Source organism: Carcharodon carcharias, chromosome 16, assembly GCF_017639515.1.
Source record: "Carcharodon carcharias isolate sCarCar2 chromosome 16, sCarCar2.pri, whole genome shotgun sequence".
Taxonomy (NCBI): domain Eukaryota; kingdom Metazoa; phylum Chordata; class Chondrichthyes; order Lamniformes; family Lamnidae; genus Carcharodon; species Carcharodon carcharias.
This window is the reverse complement of record NC_054482.1, coordinates 90,328,364-90,348,047: the sequence shown is the minus strand read 5'-3', so window position 1 is coordinate 90,348,047 and position 19,684 is coordinate 90,328,364. Positions and strand designations below refer to the sequence as shown.

Sequence of the window (19,684 nt, the reverse complement as noted above, 5' to 3'; positions counted from 1 at the left end):
GGGAGAAGAGCTCTCAGCTGGTGCTTAAGAATTTTATATTTTAAGTTGCAGACTGGAGAGAAACTGAACTTCTTTATCCTCTCCCCATCTGTCTGTAAGCAAAACTGCTTTGAATTATTTTTTAAAGTAGGCTGTGGTGTTTTTCTCCAATCCCTCAGTTTGTGTGACCCAATTTAATAATCACTCGCAGCACTCTCATGATTAACTCAGAAGGTTAGTTTATTCACATTCAAACTCTGAGGGGCGTGGGTGGGGATCATGGGTGATGTGGCGGGGGAGAGTTTACAACCTCGCACACGCACACACACATTAAGGGGGGATAGAAAAGAGGAAGTTTTACAACTATGGGCAACAACATTAAAAGAACTACAGAAATGAATATTAGCTCACATGATTTCCAAATTCAGAGAAGTCTAAGTCTAGAGAGTGTTTCCTTTGTGGTGGAATTCAGTTCAGATGAATTTCTGGTTGGAGACAACAACATGAGAGTCCTTGAAATGAATATGGTACAATGGGGTTTCTGTGCTTTTATGGCTTGGGAGGCAATGATCAGAGACTTTTAAAATCAAACAGGCTTTAAGGAGTTGAGACATGTTAGGTGGCTGCTTGCTCAGCTGGGAGCTGCTGGAGTTTTTTCCGGTTGTTGTTAAAGCAGCAGTCTCAGGGTTTCTCAGTTCACAAAGGAATATAGAGATTTCAAAATAGTCACTCGAGTCATGGGACCTTCTTTCTCCACAATGATATCAAAAGGGATGTTTATCTATTGCCTGGGACTGTCTTTGGTTTCAGAACTGATAATGTCCCAACCATTAGCTTTGTAAAAGTTACCATCCATATTGAGGTTCTTTGGCGGGAAGCCATTTTCTAGGCAGACCCTCTGGCTCCCCTTGTGGGGTAAACTTATCAAGATGCAAATGGCGATGTCCATTGTCCCCTCAATGGTCCCCTTTTAAAATGGACCTGATCAGTCCCAGGCGTGAGATGAGTCTGTTAATAACTCTGCGGAAAAGCAAGTTTTGATCTGCGAGTCCCCTGTTTTTGTGCTTATAATGCTCTTACAATAGGGTGTGAGATTCCAAGATGACGGGAGGAGGATTCTTTTGTTTTTGTAACTCCTGTTGTTAGCTTCCAGAGCAAAGGGCCAATCCTGTGGTCATGTGACTTGCAACAGCCATCTTTTTGGTTCAGCAGAAAATCTGAAGTTTTGATATATACAGTTTTGGATTTCTTTTCATATCTTATTGACATAACAGTTATATTTCAGTATTATGGCCAAGAGGGTGTTATGATGGTCAGTAGTAAAGAGGAACTAAAATGTCAAAATGTTGATAAATGGGGAATTGAGGTTGCATTCACTAAAACTGGAGTTGGATGAGCCAACCCTGGACAGCCCAGCTAGTTGTTGCTTCTTCCTCCTCTTCCCCCTCCTCAGCTTCCTCTTCCTCCTCTACTGCTCATCTTATTCCTGATGACAAGGGCTATGCTCTCATGATGGCAAGATTGTGCAGGTTGCAGGAGACCAAGATAAATTGTGACGTGATCTGGAGAGTTCTACAGGATTACTGCAGCGTGACCTAGGCTGCAAAAGCATTGCTTAAGCACCTCAACGCCTGCGCAATGACATTTCACGTGGCAGCATGGCTCTGAAAGCTGCTCATGTGTGCACCGGAATCATGAGCCCTGTGATCAGTGGATAGATCTTGTTGCTCAGTAGCTAGCCTCTGGTTTCTCATAGTGGTCAAATGCTAGTGATACAGCAGATTGGTGCACAATAATGCATCATGACTGCTGTTGGGATACTGGGCATTGACCTGCATGATGTTCTGAGTATGAGTATGCCTACCAGCTAGACATTGAGGGAGTGGAATCCTTTGTGGTTGCAGTACATCTTTGCTTTGTGCATGAAGGGCATAATTCAATGTGCATCGATCTACTGCACCCTGCACCCTTGGGGCACTTGCTATCCTGGCAAAGCCATGTGCTATTTCTGCCTGCTCCTTTCTGGAAAGAGAGAAAGCAATTTACTTCCCCCTCTTTGCTTACAGAGTGGCAGTGCCCTCCCTTTTACTGTAGTGGACAGCAAACTGTGAGATATTGGCACCTGGAAGGAGCCCAAAGCAAAGGAGTTGATGGCCATGATCATTTTTATAGCTGCTGGAAATGCCATCCTTGCCCTGCTTTGAGCTGCTATCTGCAACAGGTGGCGTTTTTCAGTAAGCACCTCCTTAGTGAAGCAGAGGTGTCACACACACTGTACCCTGCTGAGGTTGTACTTGGAGAAATCCTCGCTGCAGACTCTGAGTGGATATGGTATCATGCTGAGAAACATTCCCTCCTCCTTCAAGCAGCTTATTCTTCTCTGTGTCACTTCTACTTATTCTCCCTGTCATGCTGCAAAGTAAAGGGAAAGAAGCCACATCACATGTGACTGGGAGCATGTTTTATGAGCAGAGCCTTGAAGTGAGAACCAAGGCCTTCACTACGTGCCACTTCAGCACCTGTAAATTTCTTAAATTTTAAATAGTGGTACAAATCACCAAATGTTTCTAACTGAGAAACAGCCAGCAGCAATCAATCAGCAACTAATCTGAAAGTTTCCAGGTATGAAAATCATTTACTGAGGGAGCAGAAGGAAATGTGACAAAAAGGTTGCAGAGTACATCTTATGGTTTTTATTAAAGCAGAGATTAGTTGAGAGCTGGGGGTGGGGGTTATGAAGTTCTAGTATAGCTGAATTACAGTTGACGACTCTTGACAAAAATAGTAAGGCACAGTAAGAGGGAATGCACAAAAGGCGTGAGTTAGAAGACCAAAAGCTGAGACAGGAGTAAAGCTGAAAGAAGATGAAGATAAAAGTAGGATGATGCCATGGATAAATTTGAGGACAAGGACAAAGATTTGTTGAGGAACAAGGATCCAGTATAAATGCATAATTGAGGTATACTTCAGGCATGAATGCAAAGTTATTCAAGGACAAAGCAAAGTTTGCATTTCCAGATACCTCAATTATTGGCCAGATTAGAGAGAGGTTCAAGTAGCATATTAAGATGGAGACGAGGAATACAGGCATGGACGATGAAAAATGGGAATATTATTGTTATGAAAGTATAATAATTTTCATAATATTCTGGTTTATTGTAAAGTAGGTTTATGGGTCTGAGTGTAGATGGTTCTGTGTGTGTAATTTAATTACATTTGGGGCAGAATTTTGCCATCGGTGAGTGGGGGCGGGGCGGGGCCCACTCGCCGAGGCGGGATGACGTCAGGTGGAACCCCCGACATCACCCTGCCCCCTTTAAATTTTCAGGAAGGCGGGGGCGCAGCAAAATCAGCTGTGGGCCCACCAAGCTGTCAATGGCCATGTAAGGCCATTAACAGTATCAATTAGGCAATTGAAGGACCTGCCCGTCCAACCTTAAGGCTGGTGAGTCGGCCAGGAGCCCCGGCGGCAACTAGAAAAAACATGAAACTTCATCCAGCGGCAAGATGAGGTTTCATGTAGAGTTTTAAAAATTGTAATAAAGTTGTTATGTAAATTATGAACATGTCCCAACTCATGTGACATTGTCATATGAGGGAACATGTAAGGGAATTTTTTGTTCTATTTTTAATATTTTTAAAAGTCGAGGCAATCTCCCTGAGGCTGCACTTAGCCGCAGGGAGATAAGTGTGCTCTTTTGTGTGCATGTGCGGCCCCGATTGCTGGCGGCAGAGCCGATCGCCTGACACATGGAAAATTCTGTCCTTGGAGTCAGGTAGACTGTAAGCTTGAAATTATCAAAAGAAGTTAGGTGTAGAAATGTACTTGAAACGCCAATGAGTAAACATCGGTGAAGTCTTACCATGTAAGGTGCAAAGGGAATTTGCATTTTTAGATAAGTGAAGGGGTTGTTTGGATTTTAAAGGGATGTTAGGATGTTTACAACTCGCCAGGTAAGCAAGGCAAAGCAATGTGTTTATTTTTCCCAAAGGTTATGGACAATATTGGCAACATGAAAGATTTTTATATTATGGGAAAGGTAAAGTTCCAAAGACATATAGAACAATAGAATTTACATATTAAAGAAAGAGAAACATATATAAAGGAGAATGAAAGGCATTGATAGGGGGCCATGTATAACAGACTTCAGAAGCCTCAGCCATGTTTCGACTCTTGTCAACTCTTTTCTTCTCCACCGATGCTGCCAGACCTGCTGATTTTTTCCAGGCAATTCTGTTTTTGTTTTGGATTTCCAGCATCCGCAGTTTTTTGTTTTTATGTTTGCAAGAGTCTGCTGTGTCTAGTAACTAAAGTTGGAAACAAGCTTTTGGAATTGCACTTTCAAGTGGGTACCGTGGTGTCTTGCTGGCTTGTTTTTTTTTAATCTAAAATCTATTTTGGACTGTTGCCTTAAAGGGGGTGTGTAACTTAGAGTCAGGTTAGTTAGGAATGTTAGGATTTGTTATACAATTAAGTAATTGTAGTCTTATGTATGTGCTTGAAATCTTATCTTTTGTTAGTATTTTAATTTAATTTTTAAAATCTCTAAAGGCCTCAGGGGTATCATTACTTCTGAAATCAGTGCACACATTTTCTAGTAATAACTACAAATTGCAAAATCGTTGTGATAACGTGGCCAATTTTTCCTTTTGTATTTGTTCTGCCTGGCACACACCCTTTGCCACGTCATAACATCATATCCAGTGATTGTCATAATCATAGCTACATGGAAGAGAGCAGCAACCTTAGTTGGAGACAGGGGTGGAGTGATTATCCCATTCAGATCAATCCTGTTCCTGTAAAGCATCGGGAGCATACATTGAGCAAACAATTAAATGAAACCTTTTCATTATATTTTTCTTAATTTATTCTTTCATAAGATGTGGATGTCATTGGCTAGGCCAGCATTTATTGCCCTTCAGAAGGTGGTAGTGAGCCACCTTCGTGAACCACTGCAGTCCATGTGGTACAGATACACCCACAGTGCTGTTAGGACGTGAGTTCCAGGATTTTGACCCAGTGATAATGAAGGAACAGTGATCTAATTCTAAGTCAGGATGGTGTGTGGCTTGGAGGAAAGCTTGCAAGTGATGGTGTTCCCATGCATCTGCTGCCCTAGTCCTATTATGTGATAGCGGTCGCAGGTTTGGAAGGTGCTGTCGAAGAAGCCTTGGTGAGTTCCTGCAGTGCATGTTGTAGATGATACACAATGCTGTCACTGTGTGTCATTGGTGGAGTGAGTGAATATTGAAGGTGGTGGCTTTGAAGGCAGACTGCTTTGTCTTGGACAGTTTCAAGCTTCACAAGTGTTGTTGGAGCTGCACTCAACCAGGCAAGTGGGGCTTATTCCATCACACTCTTAACTCATGCCTTGTAGATGGCTTTGGGGAACCTGGAGGTAAGTTACCTGCCACAGAAGTCCCAGCCTCTGGACCTGCTGTTGTAGCCACAGTATTTATATTGCTGGTCCAGTTCAGTTTATGGTCAATGGTAACCCCTGGGATGTTGATAGTGAGAGATTCAATGATGGTAATGCCATTGAATGTCATGGGGAGATGGTTAGATTCTCTTGTTGGAGATGGTCATTACCTGATGCTTGTGTGGCATAATTGTTTCTTGCCATTTATCAACCAAAGCCTGAAGATTGTCTAGGTCTTGCTGCATGTGTACATGAACAGTATCTGAGTAGTCATGAATGGAACTGAACATGTGCAATCATCAGCGAACATCCCCACTTCTGACTTTATGATGGAGGGAAGGTCATCGATGAAGCTACTGAAGATGATTGGGCCTAGGGCACTACCATGACAAACTCCTGCAGATGTCATGGGGCTGAGACGATTGGCATTCAACAACCTAGATATGCACTAGATATGACCCCAACCAGTGGAGAGTTTTCCCCTGATTTCCTTAGACATCAGTTTTGCTAGCGCTCCTTGATTGCCACACGGTCAAATGTTGCTTTGACATCAAGGGCAGCCACTCTCACCTCACCTCTGGAGTTTTCAGTTCTTTTGTCCATGTTTAGGCCAAGCCTGTAATGTGGTCAGGAGCTAGGTGACCCTGACAGAACCCATACAGCGTCAAGGAACAGGTTATTGTTGAGTGAGTGCCGCTTGATAGCATTGTCATGACCTCTTCCATCACTTCGCTGATGATCGAGAGCAGGCTGATAGGGCGGTAATTCGTCAGATTGGATTTGTCCTATTTTTTGTGGGCAGGACAAAAATATAGATGCCAGTGTTGCAACTGTAGTGGAACAACTTGGCTAGGGGCATGGCTAGTTCTGGAGCACAAATCTTCAGTACTATTGTTGGAATGTTGTCAGGGCTCATAGCCTTTGCAGTAACAAATACCTCCAGCCATTTCTTGGCACCATGTGGAGGGAATCATTTTGGCTGAATACTGGCATCTGTGATGCTGGGGACCTCAGGAGGAGGCCAAGATAGATCATCCACTTGGCACTTCTGGCTTAAGATGGTTGCACTGATGTGCCGGGCTCCCCCATCATTGAAGATGACGATATTTGTGGAGCCTCCTCCCCCACTTAGTTGTTTGATTGTCCATCACCATTCATGACTGGATGTGGCAGGACTGCAGAGTTTAGATCTGATCTGTTGGTTGTGGGATTTCTTAGCTCTGTCTATCACATGCTACATTCGATGTTTAGCATGCAAGTAGTCCTGTGCTGTAGCTTCACCAGGCTGACATGTCATTTTTAGGTATACCTGGTGCTGTTCCTAGCGTACCTTCCTGCGTTCTTCATTGAACCCCTGGATTGATGGTAATGGTGGAGTGGGGAATATGCCGGGCTGTGATGGCCCACAGCACCTCATGGATGACAGTTTTGAATTGCTATATCTGTTCAAAATCTATCCCAGTTAGCACAGTGGTAGAGCCACATAACACGATGGAGGGTTTAATCAATGTGAAGACAGGATTTTATCTCCACAAGGACTGTGCGGTGATCATTCCTACCAATGCTATCACGGACAGATGCATCTTTAATAGGGAGATTGGTGAAGACGAGATCAAGTAAGTTTTCCCTCTTGTTAGTTCCCTCACCACCTGCAGCAAACCTAGCCTGGAAGCTATGTCCTTCAGGATTCGGCCAGCTCGGTCAGTAGTGGTGCTACTGAGCCACTCTTGAAGCCATTAAAGTCCCCCACTCAGGATACATTCTGTGCTCTTGTCATCCACATTGCTTCTTCCAGTTGATATTCAATATGGAAGAGTACTGATTCATCAATTGAAAGGATTGGGTGGGATGTGGTGCAGTAGATGATATTCAGCAGGAGGTTTCCTTGCTCATGTTTGACTTGGTGACATGAGACTTCAGGGTATCTGGAGTCAATGTTTGAGACTCCCACGGCGACTCCCCCTCCCTGCACCCCAAGTGTGTACCACTGTGTTGCCATCTCTGATAGGTCTGCCCTGCCAGTGGAACAGGGCATACCCAAAGATGAGTGATGGTGGTGTCTGACATTGTCTGTAAGGTATCATTCAGTAAGACGTGGGATAGTCTTGCAATTTTGGCACAAGCACAAGGAGGACTTTGCAGGGTCAACAGGGCTGTGTGTGCCGTTGTCATTTCCAGTGCCTAGGTCTGTCTGGTTTCATTCCTTGTAGACTTTGTAGTGGTTTGATACCACTGAGTGGTTTGATAGGGCAATTCAGAGTCAACCACATTGCTGTGGATCTGGAGTCATGTAGGCTAGACCAAGTAAAAATGGCAGATTTCTCCTTAAAGGACATGTGTGAACCATATGAGTTTTTACGCCAATCGACAATGGTTTCATGGTCACCTTTACTGAGACTAGCTTTCAATTCCAGAATTATTAAATGTGGTCAGCCATGGTGGGATTTGAGCCTGTCCCCAAAGCATTAGCCTGGGCCTCTAGATATCATGCAGTGACATTACCACTACACCACTGCCTATCCTTAAATTACTGAATTCTTGTTGATTTCTCCTGCAGATTGAATGAAGCTCCTGTGAAAGGTTTTGAGAAAGATGTTGGCGCAAAGACAACTCTTCGAATCACGTATCCTGAAGGTGCCATACAGAAACCAGCGCGGTACGAGAAGGACTCACTCTTTGTGTTTGCTGGATTCAAACCCCAAGATTTCAAATGGTTGAAATACATTGTTTACAAAGAAAGAGTGGTAAGAATTGTCCTTTCTGTTTAGTAGTGGGATGTTGTCTGGATAATTAAAGACACAACAGATTAGATCCTTTTGTTTAGTGATACTGGCCTATTAAATATCCAATGTTGTAAATCTTCAAGTTCAATTCTACCTTTGGAGCGAAATGTAAAATATGATTCATTGAATAACATGTCCATTAGGAAATAGATTTTTTATTGTTCTCTGATGAATTAATGTGAATAAACTACAATCTTGAATGATCACAATAGGGAACTAGACTTTAGTGAGCATCACAAGAAGCAGTAGTCTTCATTGGGAGTGAGAACAGAGGCCAAGTTTCATCAGTAGTGGCATCGATAAGCATTAATCCTAAATCAGAAAACACAGCAGGCAATAATAATCTGAATGATAGTAGTGTCCAGTAGTTTTGAGCAAATTGTTCTGACTTACCCACTATAAACTGTGTGTAGAAGACTTAACTGTCCCATTAGTGACTATGCATTTGATTTACAGCACCATTTTGAAATTGCTTCCGGACCCATGCCGATCCTGGTTATGTTGGCAATGAAATAGAGCATATTAAACATTTGCTTCTGTAAAATGAGCTTAAAGCTGAGTTAATAGTTGAGCACAGCACAGAAGCACAGAATTGTCACAATACAGAAGGAAGCCATTCAGCCCATTGTGTCTGCACCTTCTCCTCATGATCCTGCACATTCTTCCTTTCAGATAACATGCCATTCTTGGGTTAGCTGATGTTTTATGGGATACAAAATGTGAGGAGAAAAAATAGATCAATGAGAAGTATCGGTGTAACATAGCAGTACCCATTAGATATGCTATTTATGTAATAAAATGTGTTGAAATTTCTCAGGGGCACTCACTTATCCTTTTTTTGCAATAATAATGAGAACTGTCTGCCTTACATTGGTAAATTTCAACAGTTGTATTTATAGATTGATGGCATAACAAGACCCAACATGATCATGAAAATGTATCAGTTTTATTTAATGATAGTCATTTTTGTATGCAATCCTCCTTGCTGTGGTTTCAAGTCCACCAGTGAGATCTAACACCATGGCTATACATGCTGTTGTATTTTTAGTGGTCTTTTGTGGCGTCACTTTCAATATAAAAAGTGGGTTAGATTTCATGACCTTGAATATCCTCTGTTGCACTGAGGCAGCTTTGTAACCTTGGCATACAGGGATGCAAAATAGTGGTAGGAATCCATTATGCTGCATTCCTACCCGTTTTTGCACTCAGAAAAATTCTGCCACATAATAAGTACACCCAGATTTGTGACATGCAACTGGAGGAATTGCACCATACGTGTTTCCTGTATTTTACATTGATGAATACAAGTTGGATTTTTTATTTTGTTCTTCCCCGGGACCAATTAAACCTTGGAAAATACTGTTACGAGTTCCATGCACCATGTAGTTCTCAGTTTTCTGATTTGGCATTAGCAACACACCCTCTAATTTTTTTGTGCTAGAATGTGCAATCAATTCATTTAAGTGTACAGCCTCTTTAAAATTTTTGCATGGCCATGCATGCACTGTAACTTAAAGGAACTGACTTGTGCACAACCTGCATGGAAACTTTTGGATTGCTGAGTGGCTGCATAGCTTGGAGGGAACATTGAACACAAGCTACATAATCAAAACTTGGAAATACCTGCATGCAGCAAGACTTAGAAAACATCCAGACTTAGCAAATGAGTGGTAAGTGACATTCGCTCTGCACAAGTGCCAGGAAAAGACTGCCTCCAATGCATGTGTACCTAGCCATCACCCTTTGATATTCAGTGCCATTACAAATGCCAAGTCTTCCATCATTGATATCATGAGAGTCAACATTGAGAAAAAACTCAGCTGTAGCCATACGATTGCCATAGCTACAGAGGAGGAAGCATTTTAAGTGATGAGTAGTTGACTACTGCCCACGAGCCACAAGTCCTGGAGTGTGACGGAATTGATTTGTCCATCATTGCAGCTGCAACAACATGCTATGACATTATCCAGGACAAAACAGGTGACTTAAAGGTGCAACTTTGACCAGCATCTTATCCACAAGCCTAAACGTCTACCCACTTCACCTCCACTGTACTGTGGCAGCTAGTAGTTGCACTGCCGCAAGTTGCAAAAATTTCTTTCACAGCACCTTCCAAACACATACACTTGTCCTTTTGGTGAAGGGTATCAGATGCATTGGAAAACTATCACCTTCAGGTTCCCCTACAAGTCATATACAAGCTTGATTTGGACATGTTGCCATTCCTTCATTATGACAGGGGCAAAATCCTAGAACAGTCTGCAAAGCATTCATCGTACGGACTGCAACGGTTTGAGAAAAAGGCCACCCAAGGCCTTAGCAACTAGGATGAGCAATAAATGCCAGCCTTGCCTCTGGCACCACATCACTAGAATGAATTTTTTTTTAAATCCATAGATGACAAGATTTATGCCAATTAATTTATAGTATCAGAGCTGATTAAATTTATGTTGCAAGCCAGTCACTGTACCTATGTATAAGCATTTAATAATTATAAAATTTTAAATGTTTTCTGTGAAATTGTGAGCTCAAAAACTGTGGAACTTGATAAAGTACCAAACAACTCTTGTTTCATTAAGTTTCTTTCTGAAAATGGGACCTAGTACTTGTGGGGTTCATGTTCCCTCCTCATCTGTCATTAGCACATTAGTGCAGGTAATTTGACCATCAGTAAAATTCCAGTGAAAGGTTAAATCTGTATCTTACTGAAAGTGACAGACATGTAATGTACACTTCTATTGTAAGCTATAGATTAGTGTCAAACTTAACTATGGAAAGACAGTCCTATATTGATATTTTTGAAATACTGCACTGAACAAATAGTAAGAAGCCAATGGAAAAACATAAAGGATTTGACACACAAATTTCCCAAATTTTCCATTCTGTTTCTTGGTCAAATATTAGGTCTGTCTACCTTCAAAAATCATCAGGTTATAACAAATAATTTCTCTTTTCTGCAGGGCACAATTTGTTTGTGCAGATTATGAGCAGTAGGTCAACCATTCCCAGTGAGGCCTTAATGCTGACAAATACTTTAACTTTGCCCATTCTTTTTAATACTGACAATTTGGCCCAGCCTGATAGAATGACCTCCTTTTACAGGACCAGACATAATGCCCTGATATTTACCAGGGAGGGAGTGGGTGGTAGGGAGCAGTTTTGCATTTGGGAAAGATTTAATGGCAGGACCTGATTAAAACATTCTCTCAATTTCACAGCTGCAGCCAGCCAACCAGATTTAGAGACTGACTGGCATGGGGGGATTGATTAGAAAGTTTGGGGGGAGATGAGAAGGTTTGGGATACTGTGGGGGTAGAGGGGATGAGAAGGGTCGATGGGAGTTTGGAATGGTCAATGAATGGGGCGGAGGACATTGGAAGAATCAAGGGGGATAAATTGGAAAGATCGGAGGGGAATATTAGAGAATGCAATTGGGGAATGTAGAGCAGGGCGGGTAGGATCAGAAAGAACTAGGTGGGCGGGAGTTTGGAAAGGGTGGGTTGATGGAGGCTGTGGGCAGAGGAATGGCTGAGGGCGAGGGCAGAATCAGGGAGGGGAGAAGCAGGTTAACTTGGGGGATCAGAAGAAAATACTCCTCCTCTTCCTGGCACACAAGCATTGATGGAATGGCAGCCCTCCCCTCCCGTTAGCTGTCAGAAAAATCCAGCTACCAGGGTTAAAGCTAAAATGGAGATAACTCAGCGTCATTAAAATAGAAATAAAAAAGAGATCCAGCCTATCAATCCTTTCATGATTGTATACCAATGCATTCCTTGTAAATTTTCTCTGTACTCTCTCCAGTGATTTTATATCCTTTTTATAATATAGTGACCAGAATTGCACAGATACTCCTAAATGTGGTCTAACCAAGGTTCGATACATTTTTAGCATAAACTCCAAAATTTTCAATTCTAACCCCCTCCAGAAATAAATGCTTGTTTCTTTTTTTCTATGGCCTTCTAACCTGTGGTGCAACTTTTAATAATTAATGTATTTGTACTTCAAAAACATTTTATACCTTTACCCCACCTAGGCTTGTACCTTCTAGGTAAAAAGTGACCTCCCTATTCTCGCTACTGAAATGTAGTAACTCACATTTATCTGTTTTGAACTTCATTTGACATTATTTGCACATTCTTTAAGTTTATTAATGTCCTCCTGTAATTTGTTGTAGTCGTCCTCAGTTTTGACTATTGCCCCCAAATTGGTGTCATCTGCAATTTAGAAATTGCGTTTCTGATCACCCCTTCACAAATTATATACAATTTGACTTGTAGACTGCACCAAAGTACTTTAATTCTCTAACGGAGGTGAGTAACTAAGTGGTTGACTTGAAGAAGGCACATTTCTCTTAAATTTCTCCCCGATCTTCATTTAGTCTCTTTCGTCTGTTAGCCTGGCCTCAAGAGGAATGGACATTGTTGTTTTAATACTCATTATATTCACTCAGGTGATTAAGCAGCAATTATTTGACTCAAATTCTGAGAGATTGTCTCCACCGAACGGTGGATTCCTAGCAATTAACTATTCTGGGCTGTGTGCCTTTTCTCACCTATTTTAGCTGTTGGGAGGCAGTGGCATAGTGTAATTATCACCAGACTAGTAATCCAAGACCCAGGGTAATGCTCTGGGGAATCGAGTTTGAATACCACCATGAAGGAATTTGAATTCGATAAAAATCTGGAAATAAAAGTCCTAATGGTGGCCATGAAACCGTTGTCAATTGTAGAAAAAAACCCACCTGATTCACTAATGCCCTTTAGGGAAGGAAAATCTGCCATCCTTACCTGGTCTGGCCTACATGTGCACCCTGAAATAGCCTAGCAAGCCATTCAGTTGTATCTAGCCATTAAAAAGTCTAAAAGGAATGAAGCCGGAAAGACCACCCGTCATTGAACTAGGCACTGGAAATGACGCCGGCAAACTCAGCCCTGTTGACCCTGCAAAGTCCTCCTTACTAACATCTTGGGGCTTGTGCCAAAATTGGGAGAGCTGTCTCACAGACTAGTCAAGCAACAGCTGGAAATAGTCATACTCATGGAATCATATCTTACAAATAATGTCCCAGACACCACCATCACCATCCCTACAAAGGCGGCAGTAGTGTGGTAAACAGCCAGAAGGGAGTTGCCCTGGGAGTCCTCAACATTGACTCCGGACCCCATCAAGTCTCATCAGGTCAAACACGGGCAAGGAAACCTACTGCTCATTACCATCCACCCTCAGCTGACAAATCAGTATATGTACATGTTGAACAACATTGGAAGGAAGCACCGAGTGTGGCAAGGGCGCAGAATGTAGTCTGGGTGGGGGACTTCAATGTCCATCACCAAGAGTGGCTCAGCAGCACCAGTACAGACTAAGCTGGCTGAGTACTTACGGACATAGCTGCTAGACTGGGTCTGGGCATGTGATGAGGGAACCAACAAGGGGGAAAAACATACTCACCAACTCGCCTGCCACAGATGCATCTGTCCATGACAGTTTCGGGAGGAGTGACCACTGCACAGTCCTTGTGGAGATGAATTTCTCCCTTCATAAAAAGGATAACCTCCATCATGTGTGACACTACTGCCATGCTGAATGGGATAGATTTTGAACAGATCTAGCAACTCAAGACTGGGCATCCATGTAGTGCTGTGGGGCATCAGCAGCAGCATAATTGCACTCAATCACAATCTCTATCCTCATGGCCCAGCATATCCGTCACTCTACCATTACCACCAAGCCAGGGGTTCAACCCTGGTTCAATGAAGGGTGTAGGAGGATGTGCCAGGAGCAGCACCAGGCATACTAAAAATGAGGTGTCAATCTGGCGTCATGAAACTAATATATTATTTCATTATATTGTGGTTTATTGTAAAGTAAGTTTATGGATGTGCGTGTAGATGGTTCTGTCTGTGAGATTTAATTGAATTAGAATCAGATGGACTGCAAGCATGAAATTATTAAAGGAAGTTAGGGGTAAAAAGCATTTGAAATGCGAATGAGTAAACATGGATGAGGGCTTAGCATGTAGGGTGTGACGGTAATTTGCATTTTTAGATATGTGAAGGGGTTGTTTAGGTTTCAAACAGATGATGGATGTTTACAACTAAAAAGATAAGGCCATGCATTGTGTTTATTTTTCCCAAAGGTACCGACCATATTGGCAACATAAAAGCTGTTTATATTATGGGAAAAGTAAATTTCCAAAGACATATAGATCAATGAAATCTATAGTTAAAGGAGGAGAAACGTATATAAAGAGAATGGAAGGCTATGTTGGGGGGCCATGTAAGAACTAAAAGGATTGTGTAAAACAGCCTTGGGGACGCCTGCAGCCACTTTTGCAGAAATCTGCTGTGTCCAGTAACCAAGGGTGGAGGAAAGCCTTTGGAATTCATCTGTCGAGTGGGTGCTGTGGTAAACTTGCTGGCTTGCCTATGTAAATTTAAAATCTATTTTGGACTGTTGCCTTAAAGTGGGTATGTAGTTGGGAGTTTAGGATTTGTTATAGTATTAAGCAACTGTAATCTTAAGTATGTGCTTGAAATCTTTTCTTTTGTTAATAAACATTTTAATTTAGTTTTTAAGATCTCTAAAGGTGTTACTTCTGATTTCAGTGCACAAATCTTCTCTTAGTAAATACAAATTACAAACCGTTGTGATAGCATGTCCAAGCTTTCCTCGTGGATTTAGTCCGCCTGGCACACATCCTCTGCCATGGCATAACACTAGTGAAGCTACAGCAAAAGACTACTTGCGTGCCAAAGAACATAAGCAGCAAGCGATTCCACAACCAATGGATTAGATCTAAGCTCTGCAATCTTGCCATATCGTGAATGGCAGTGGACAATTAAACAACTCACTCAAATATCCCCATTCTTAATGAGGGGGAGCCCAGCACATCAGTACAAAAGATAAGGCTGAAGCATTTGCAACTATCTTCAGCCAGAAGTGCAGAGTGGATGATCACAGATGCCAATCTTCAACCAATTCGGTTCACTCAGTGTGATATCTAGAAGCAGCTGAAGGCACTAGATACTGCAAAGGCTATGGGCCCTGATAGTAGTCTGGCAATAGTACTGAAAACTTGTGCTCCAGAACTTGCCACACCCCTAGCCAAGCTGTTCTAGTAGAGCTACAACACTGGCATCTCTCGAGCAATGTGGAAAATTTCCCAATTATGTCCTGTACACAAAAAGCAGGACAAATCCAACCTGGCCAATTACTGCCCCATCAGCCTACTCTCAATCATCAGTAAAATGATGGAAGGAGTCATCAACAGTGCCATTAAGCACCACTTGCTTAGCAGTAACCTGCTCACTGACACTCAGTTTGCTTTCCGCCAGGGCCACTCAGCTCCTGACCTCATTACAGCCTTGGTTCAAAGATGGACAAAAGAGCTGAACTCCCTAGGTGAGGTGTGAGTGACTGCCCTTGACGTCAAGGCAGTATTTGACTGAAAGTGACATCAAGGAACCCTAGCAAAACTGAAGTCAATGGGAATCAGGGGAAAACTCTGCGCTGGTTGGAGTCATACCTAGCACAAAGGAAGATGGTTGTGGTAGTTGGACATCAATCATCTCAGTTCTAGGACATCACTGCAGGAGTTCCTCAGGGTAGTGTCCTCGACCCAACCATCTCCAGCTGTTTCATCAATGACCTTCCTTCCATCATAAGGCCAGAAGTGGGCATGTTCGCTGATGATTGCACAATGTTCAGCTCCATCCATGACTCCTTAGATGCTGAAGCAGTCTGTATCCAAATGCAACAAACCATGACAATATCCAGGCTTAGGCTCACAAGTGACAAGTAACATTCGCACCACACAAGCGCCAGGCAATGACCATATCCAACAAGACAGAATCTAAGCATTGCCCCTAGACATTCAATGGCATTACCATCACCGAAACCCCCAGGATGTTGATAGTGGGAGATACCATGGACCAGAAACTGAACTGGACTAGCCGTATAAATACTGTAGCTACAAGAGTAGGTCAGAGGCTAGGAATCCTGTGGTGAGTAATTCATCTCCTGACTCCCGAAAGCCTGTCCACCATGTACAACGCACAAGTCAGGAGTGTGACGGAATATCCTCCGCTTGCATGGATGAGTGCAGCTGCATCAATACTCAAGAAGCTTGACACCATCTAGGACAAAGCAGCTCACTTGATTGGCACCCCATCCACTAACATTCATTCCCTCCACCACTGACGCACGGTGACAGCAGTGTGTACCATCTACAAGATGCACTGCAGGAGCTCCCAAAAGCTGCTTAGACAGCACCTTCCAAACCCACGTCCCCTGCCATCTAGAAGGACAAGAGCATTAGACGCATGGGAATACCGCCACCTTTAAGTTCCCCTCCGAGCCACTCGCCATCCTGACATGGAAATGTATCGCTGTTCCTTCATTGTTGCTGGGTCAAAATCCTGGAACTTCCTTCCTAACAGCAGTTTAGGTGCACCCACACCACATGGACTACAGTGGTTCAAGAAGGCAGCTCACCACCAACCTCTCAAGGAAATTAGGGATGGGCAATAAATGCCCACATCGCATAAATGATTTTGTTTTATTTAATTATATTGAATAATTACACTAGATACCCCAATGCAAAAATATATTTACCAGAAGTCAATGGCATAAATTTAGTTGTAAAAATTCTGTTAAAAATGGTTAATTCTCTCATTATGATTTTTAAAAATACTTATTTCCTCAATCCCAGCTGGATTTCCAATCCATTTGACGAGCTATGAGTACATTAAGACCTCTTTGTTGGTCATTGTGAGTTTGCAGTGGAAAACCCTGCTTGTATTTATTAGCTTGAATTCTATTTATATGGAGGTGATAATCCTCTATAATTGGATCATTGAGAAACACATTATAATTTATATCATTAATTACTCTTCTGGATCCACATATTGCTTTTCTTATTTTCTGCATGCACCCATTTTTTATAAACTAACTCATGGTTGGAGCATTCTCTCCCTTCCCATCGTATGTTTGAACTTTTTCAACTGTAAGAAATTAAATACTCAGAGCGTTTAGAATTTCAGTGAGAAATATAATGAAATTGCTTTAGGGGAAACTTTTCTTCTGATATTGACAGTGGTAAGTAGTTTAAAAGATTTGCTTTCTAAACTGTTTGATAGCAGTCACTTTGTGTGTCCTAACCCTCACCGTCAAGCCTAAGTATAATACTGTGCTGACCAATTGGTATAGAGTGTCCTTAAATCATCTCGTCCAAACTGTGCTAGACATAGGTAGCCTTTCAGAGCAGTGCGCTCGGTAATCAGAATTCTCTACATCCGTGGGATGTTTCAAATTGCACAATATGTCAGGGAAGAAAGGAAATGTTTATACTGTGGGGTATAAATTCACCTTGGATAATGGCACAAAATGTGTGATAATGAATTGGCAATCTATTTTTCACTTCGCCCAATTTTCATCTCTGCTCACATCACACATGTTCCTAATTCACTATTGTCACTTGTGCCCTAATGCTCAATACAAATTTAGATCCCATTGCATATTTAACCATCTCCATCCAGCCAAGTACTTTGTTCCCAGAAACACGCATGTAACTATACTTTAGAAGCCTGGTGCCAATTACACAGCCTTCTCTGTCCAGTTCGACTCTTTTGCTTCAGTGGATTAAGTGCTGAGCTAGATTAGCCTGAGTCACAGGATTGAACATCCTCCAGGAAACTGGGCCTTAAAACACTTCTTCTTGCTGACATTTCAAAGTTCAGTGAGAAGACTTGGAAGAGAGAGTGTCCTTTTGATAGCCTTATATAAATGCAAGGTTGATTCACATTTTTTTAAAATTATTCTTTCGTGGGATGTGGGCGTCGCTGGCAAGGCCAGCATTTGTTGCCCATCCCTAATTGCCCTTGTGAAGGAGGTGGTGAGCCACCTTCTTAAACCTCAGTAGGATTATCATCTCATCCCCTTCAGTGGAAACTAGTGTGAGCTTGTTTTTGAAATTAGATCACATTTATAATAAGTACCTTTTTAATCTGGTTCTTGGGCTTCACTGAATCCTGTCTATTTTGTGTTCTCTGTCACATTTATTCCTCCTTGATCAGTGTTGTTGAAAATCTTTTTTATTTACAATGCACAAATGAGGAAGATTTTGAAAATGAATGAATTGAGGATTTCTGCAACGATGTTACAACAAAAGACAGCCATTGTATTTGAATATCATGTAGGCTTAATGAGCGAATGAATGTTAGCAGAATCTCCATCATCTTAATCAAGCTAACAAATGGCATTATCTCTATTATGTAGGTCTAGATGATACAGGTGAGCCTGGGCAGTCTCAACCCAGCTTCCAGTGGATATGGACAAACAGGACAAAATTACTTACAACTTAGTGTTAAATTAACAATCACACTCGGAAAGGAATTTCTGTTGCAGTGTTCTCTTAAGGGGACGTGCATTTTTGAAGCAAAGAAGGAGCTGTTTATTCTGCACCTATCTGTGATCTGTGGTAATACTGCTGGGAATTTCCGTGCCCACCAGTATTGGGCATTTTCAGTGGCGTGAGCGGACAATATGGCGAGAAGGCCAAAAATCGGTTTCACGACATCATGAAACCAGTTTGCAATTGCCCACTTCACCCGCCAAAGACGGGCCGTGTTCCCCACCATCAGACGTCGGGAATCTTACTGTAATACATCATATCATTATAAGTCCAGCACGCCAGACTCATCACCCACTGGACCGTCTGCCCATGTTGGCGGGAAAACACGCTGATATGTTTCACAACAGTATATATAAGGTGTGCACTTGGTGGGCTGCACTTGGTTCAGGACTTCAAGGTTTTTTTGCCTACCTTGCTTCAGTCAGCACTCGCAATCATCAGCGCCAGGCTTCACAGACAGCACCACATCACTTTTAGCATGGCTCACAGGTAGACCTCCACCTACCAGATCAGCCATATGTGCTGATGGGTGGCTTTTAAATGGCTGCAGGGCAAGATCTTGCTTGGGGAAGGGAGAGAATGGCCTCAGGCAAGGGAAGAGGCTGTAGGGCGAGAACTATACTGGTAAAGGAGGGTATCCCAGGGTGTTTGTGGGGGCATGTTGATCTGTGCAAGTGGCCTCAAGATGGTGAGGGCTGAGGAGGCAGTCTCCAGTAAAGATGAGGCCAGATGGACACATGAAGGTATGTGTGTGAGAATGGGTGGTGATAGCCCTTGAGCTGGCAATGAATGAGATGCCAGTGTATGCTGATGGGCTTGAGTGTGTGAGTTTAGAGTGATGAGATGGTTGCCATACCCTGGCTACACGGATGAGATCATTTATCCTCTATCTGCATTGGATGGCCAACCTCCCCTGTGCAACATTGGCACTGATCACCACTGCCACCGCCTACCAAGCTGGAGTGGTAATGTAGCTGTCCCTCCTGTAGCCAGAACATGGGTAGAGGACATCGCAGCTGATTTCCACGACACCCAAAAGGCGCTTGAGGGCTGCAGTCTTCTTGCCTTTCGGCATCATGTCTTCTTTGCTG

General features: G+C 42.6%; 1 protein-coding gene across 1 annotated transcript in view; it reads left to right on the top strand.

Annotated features, from left to right (window-relative positions):
* The window catches only part of LOC121289276 (CMP-N-acetylneuraminate-beta-1,4-galactoside alpha-2,3-sialyltransferase-like), a 651,606-nt gene that overhangs the window by 462,656 nt on the left and 169,266 nt on the right, over nucleotides 1-19,684 (top strand). Inside the window, exon 8 of the mRNA XM_041208545.1 lies at nucleotides 7,957-8,143. Within this exon, the coding sequence (XP_041064479.1) occupies nucleotides 7,957-8,143 (187 nt within the window). The remainder of the gene's footprint in view (nucleotides 1-7,956; nucleotides 8,144-19,684) is intronic.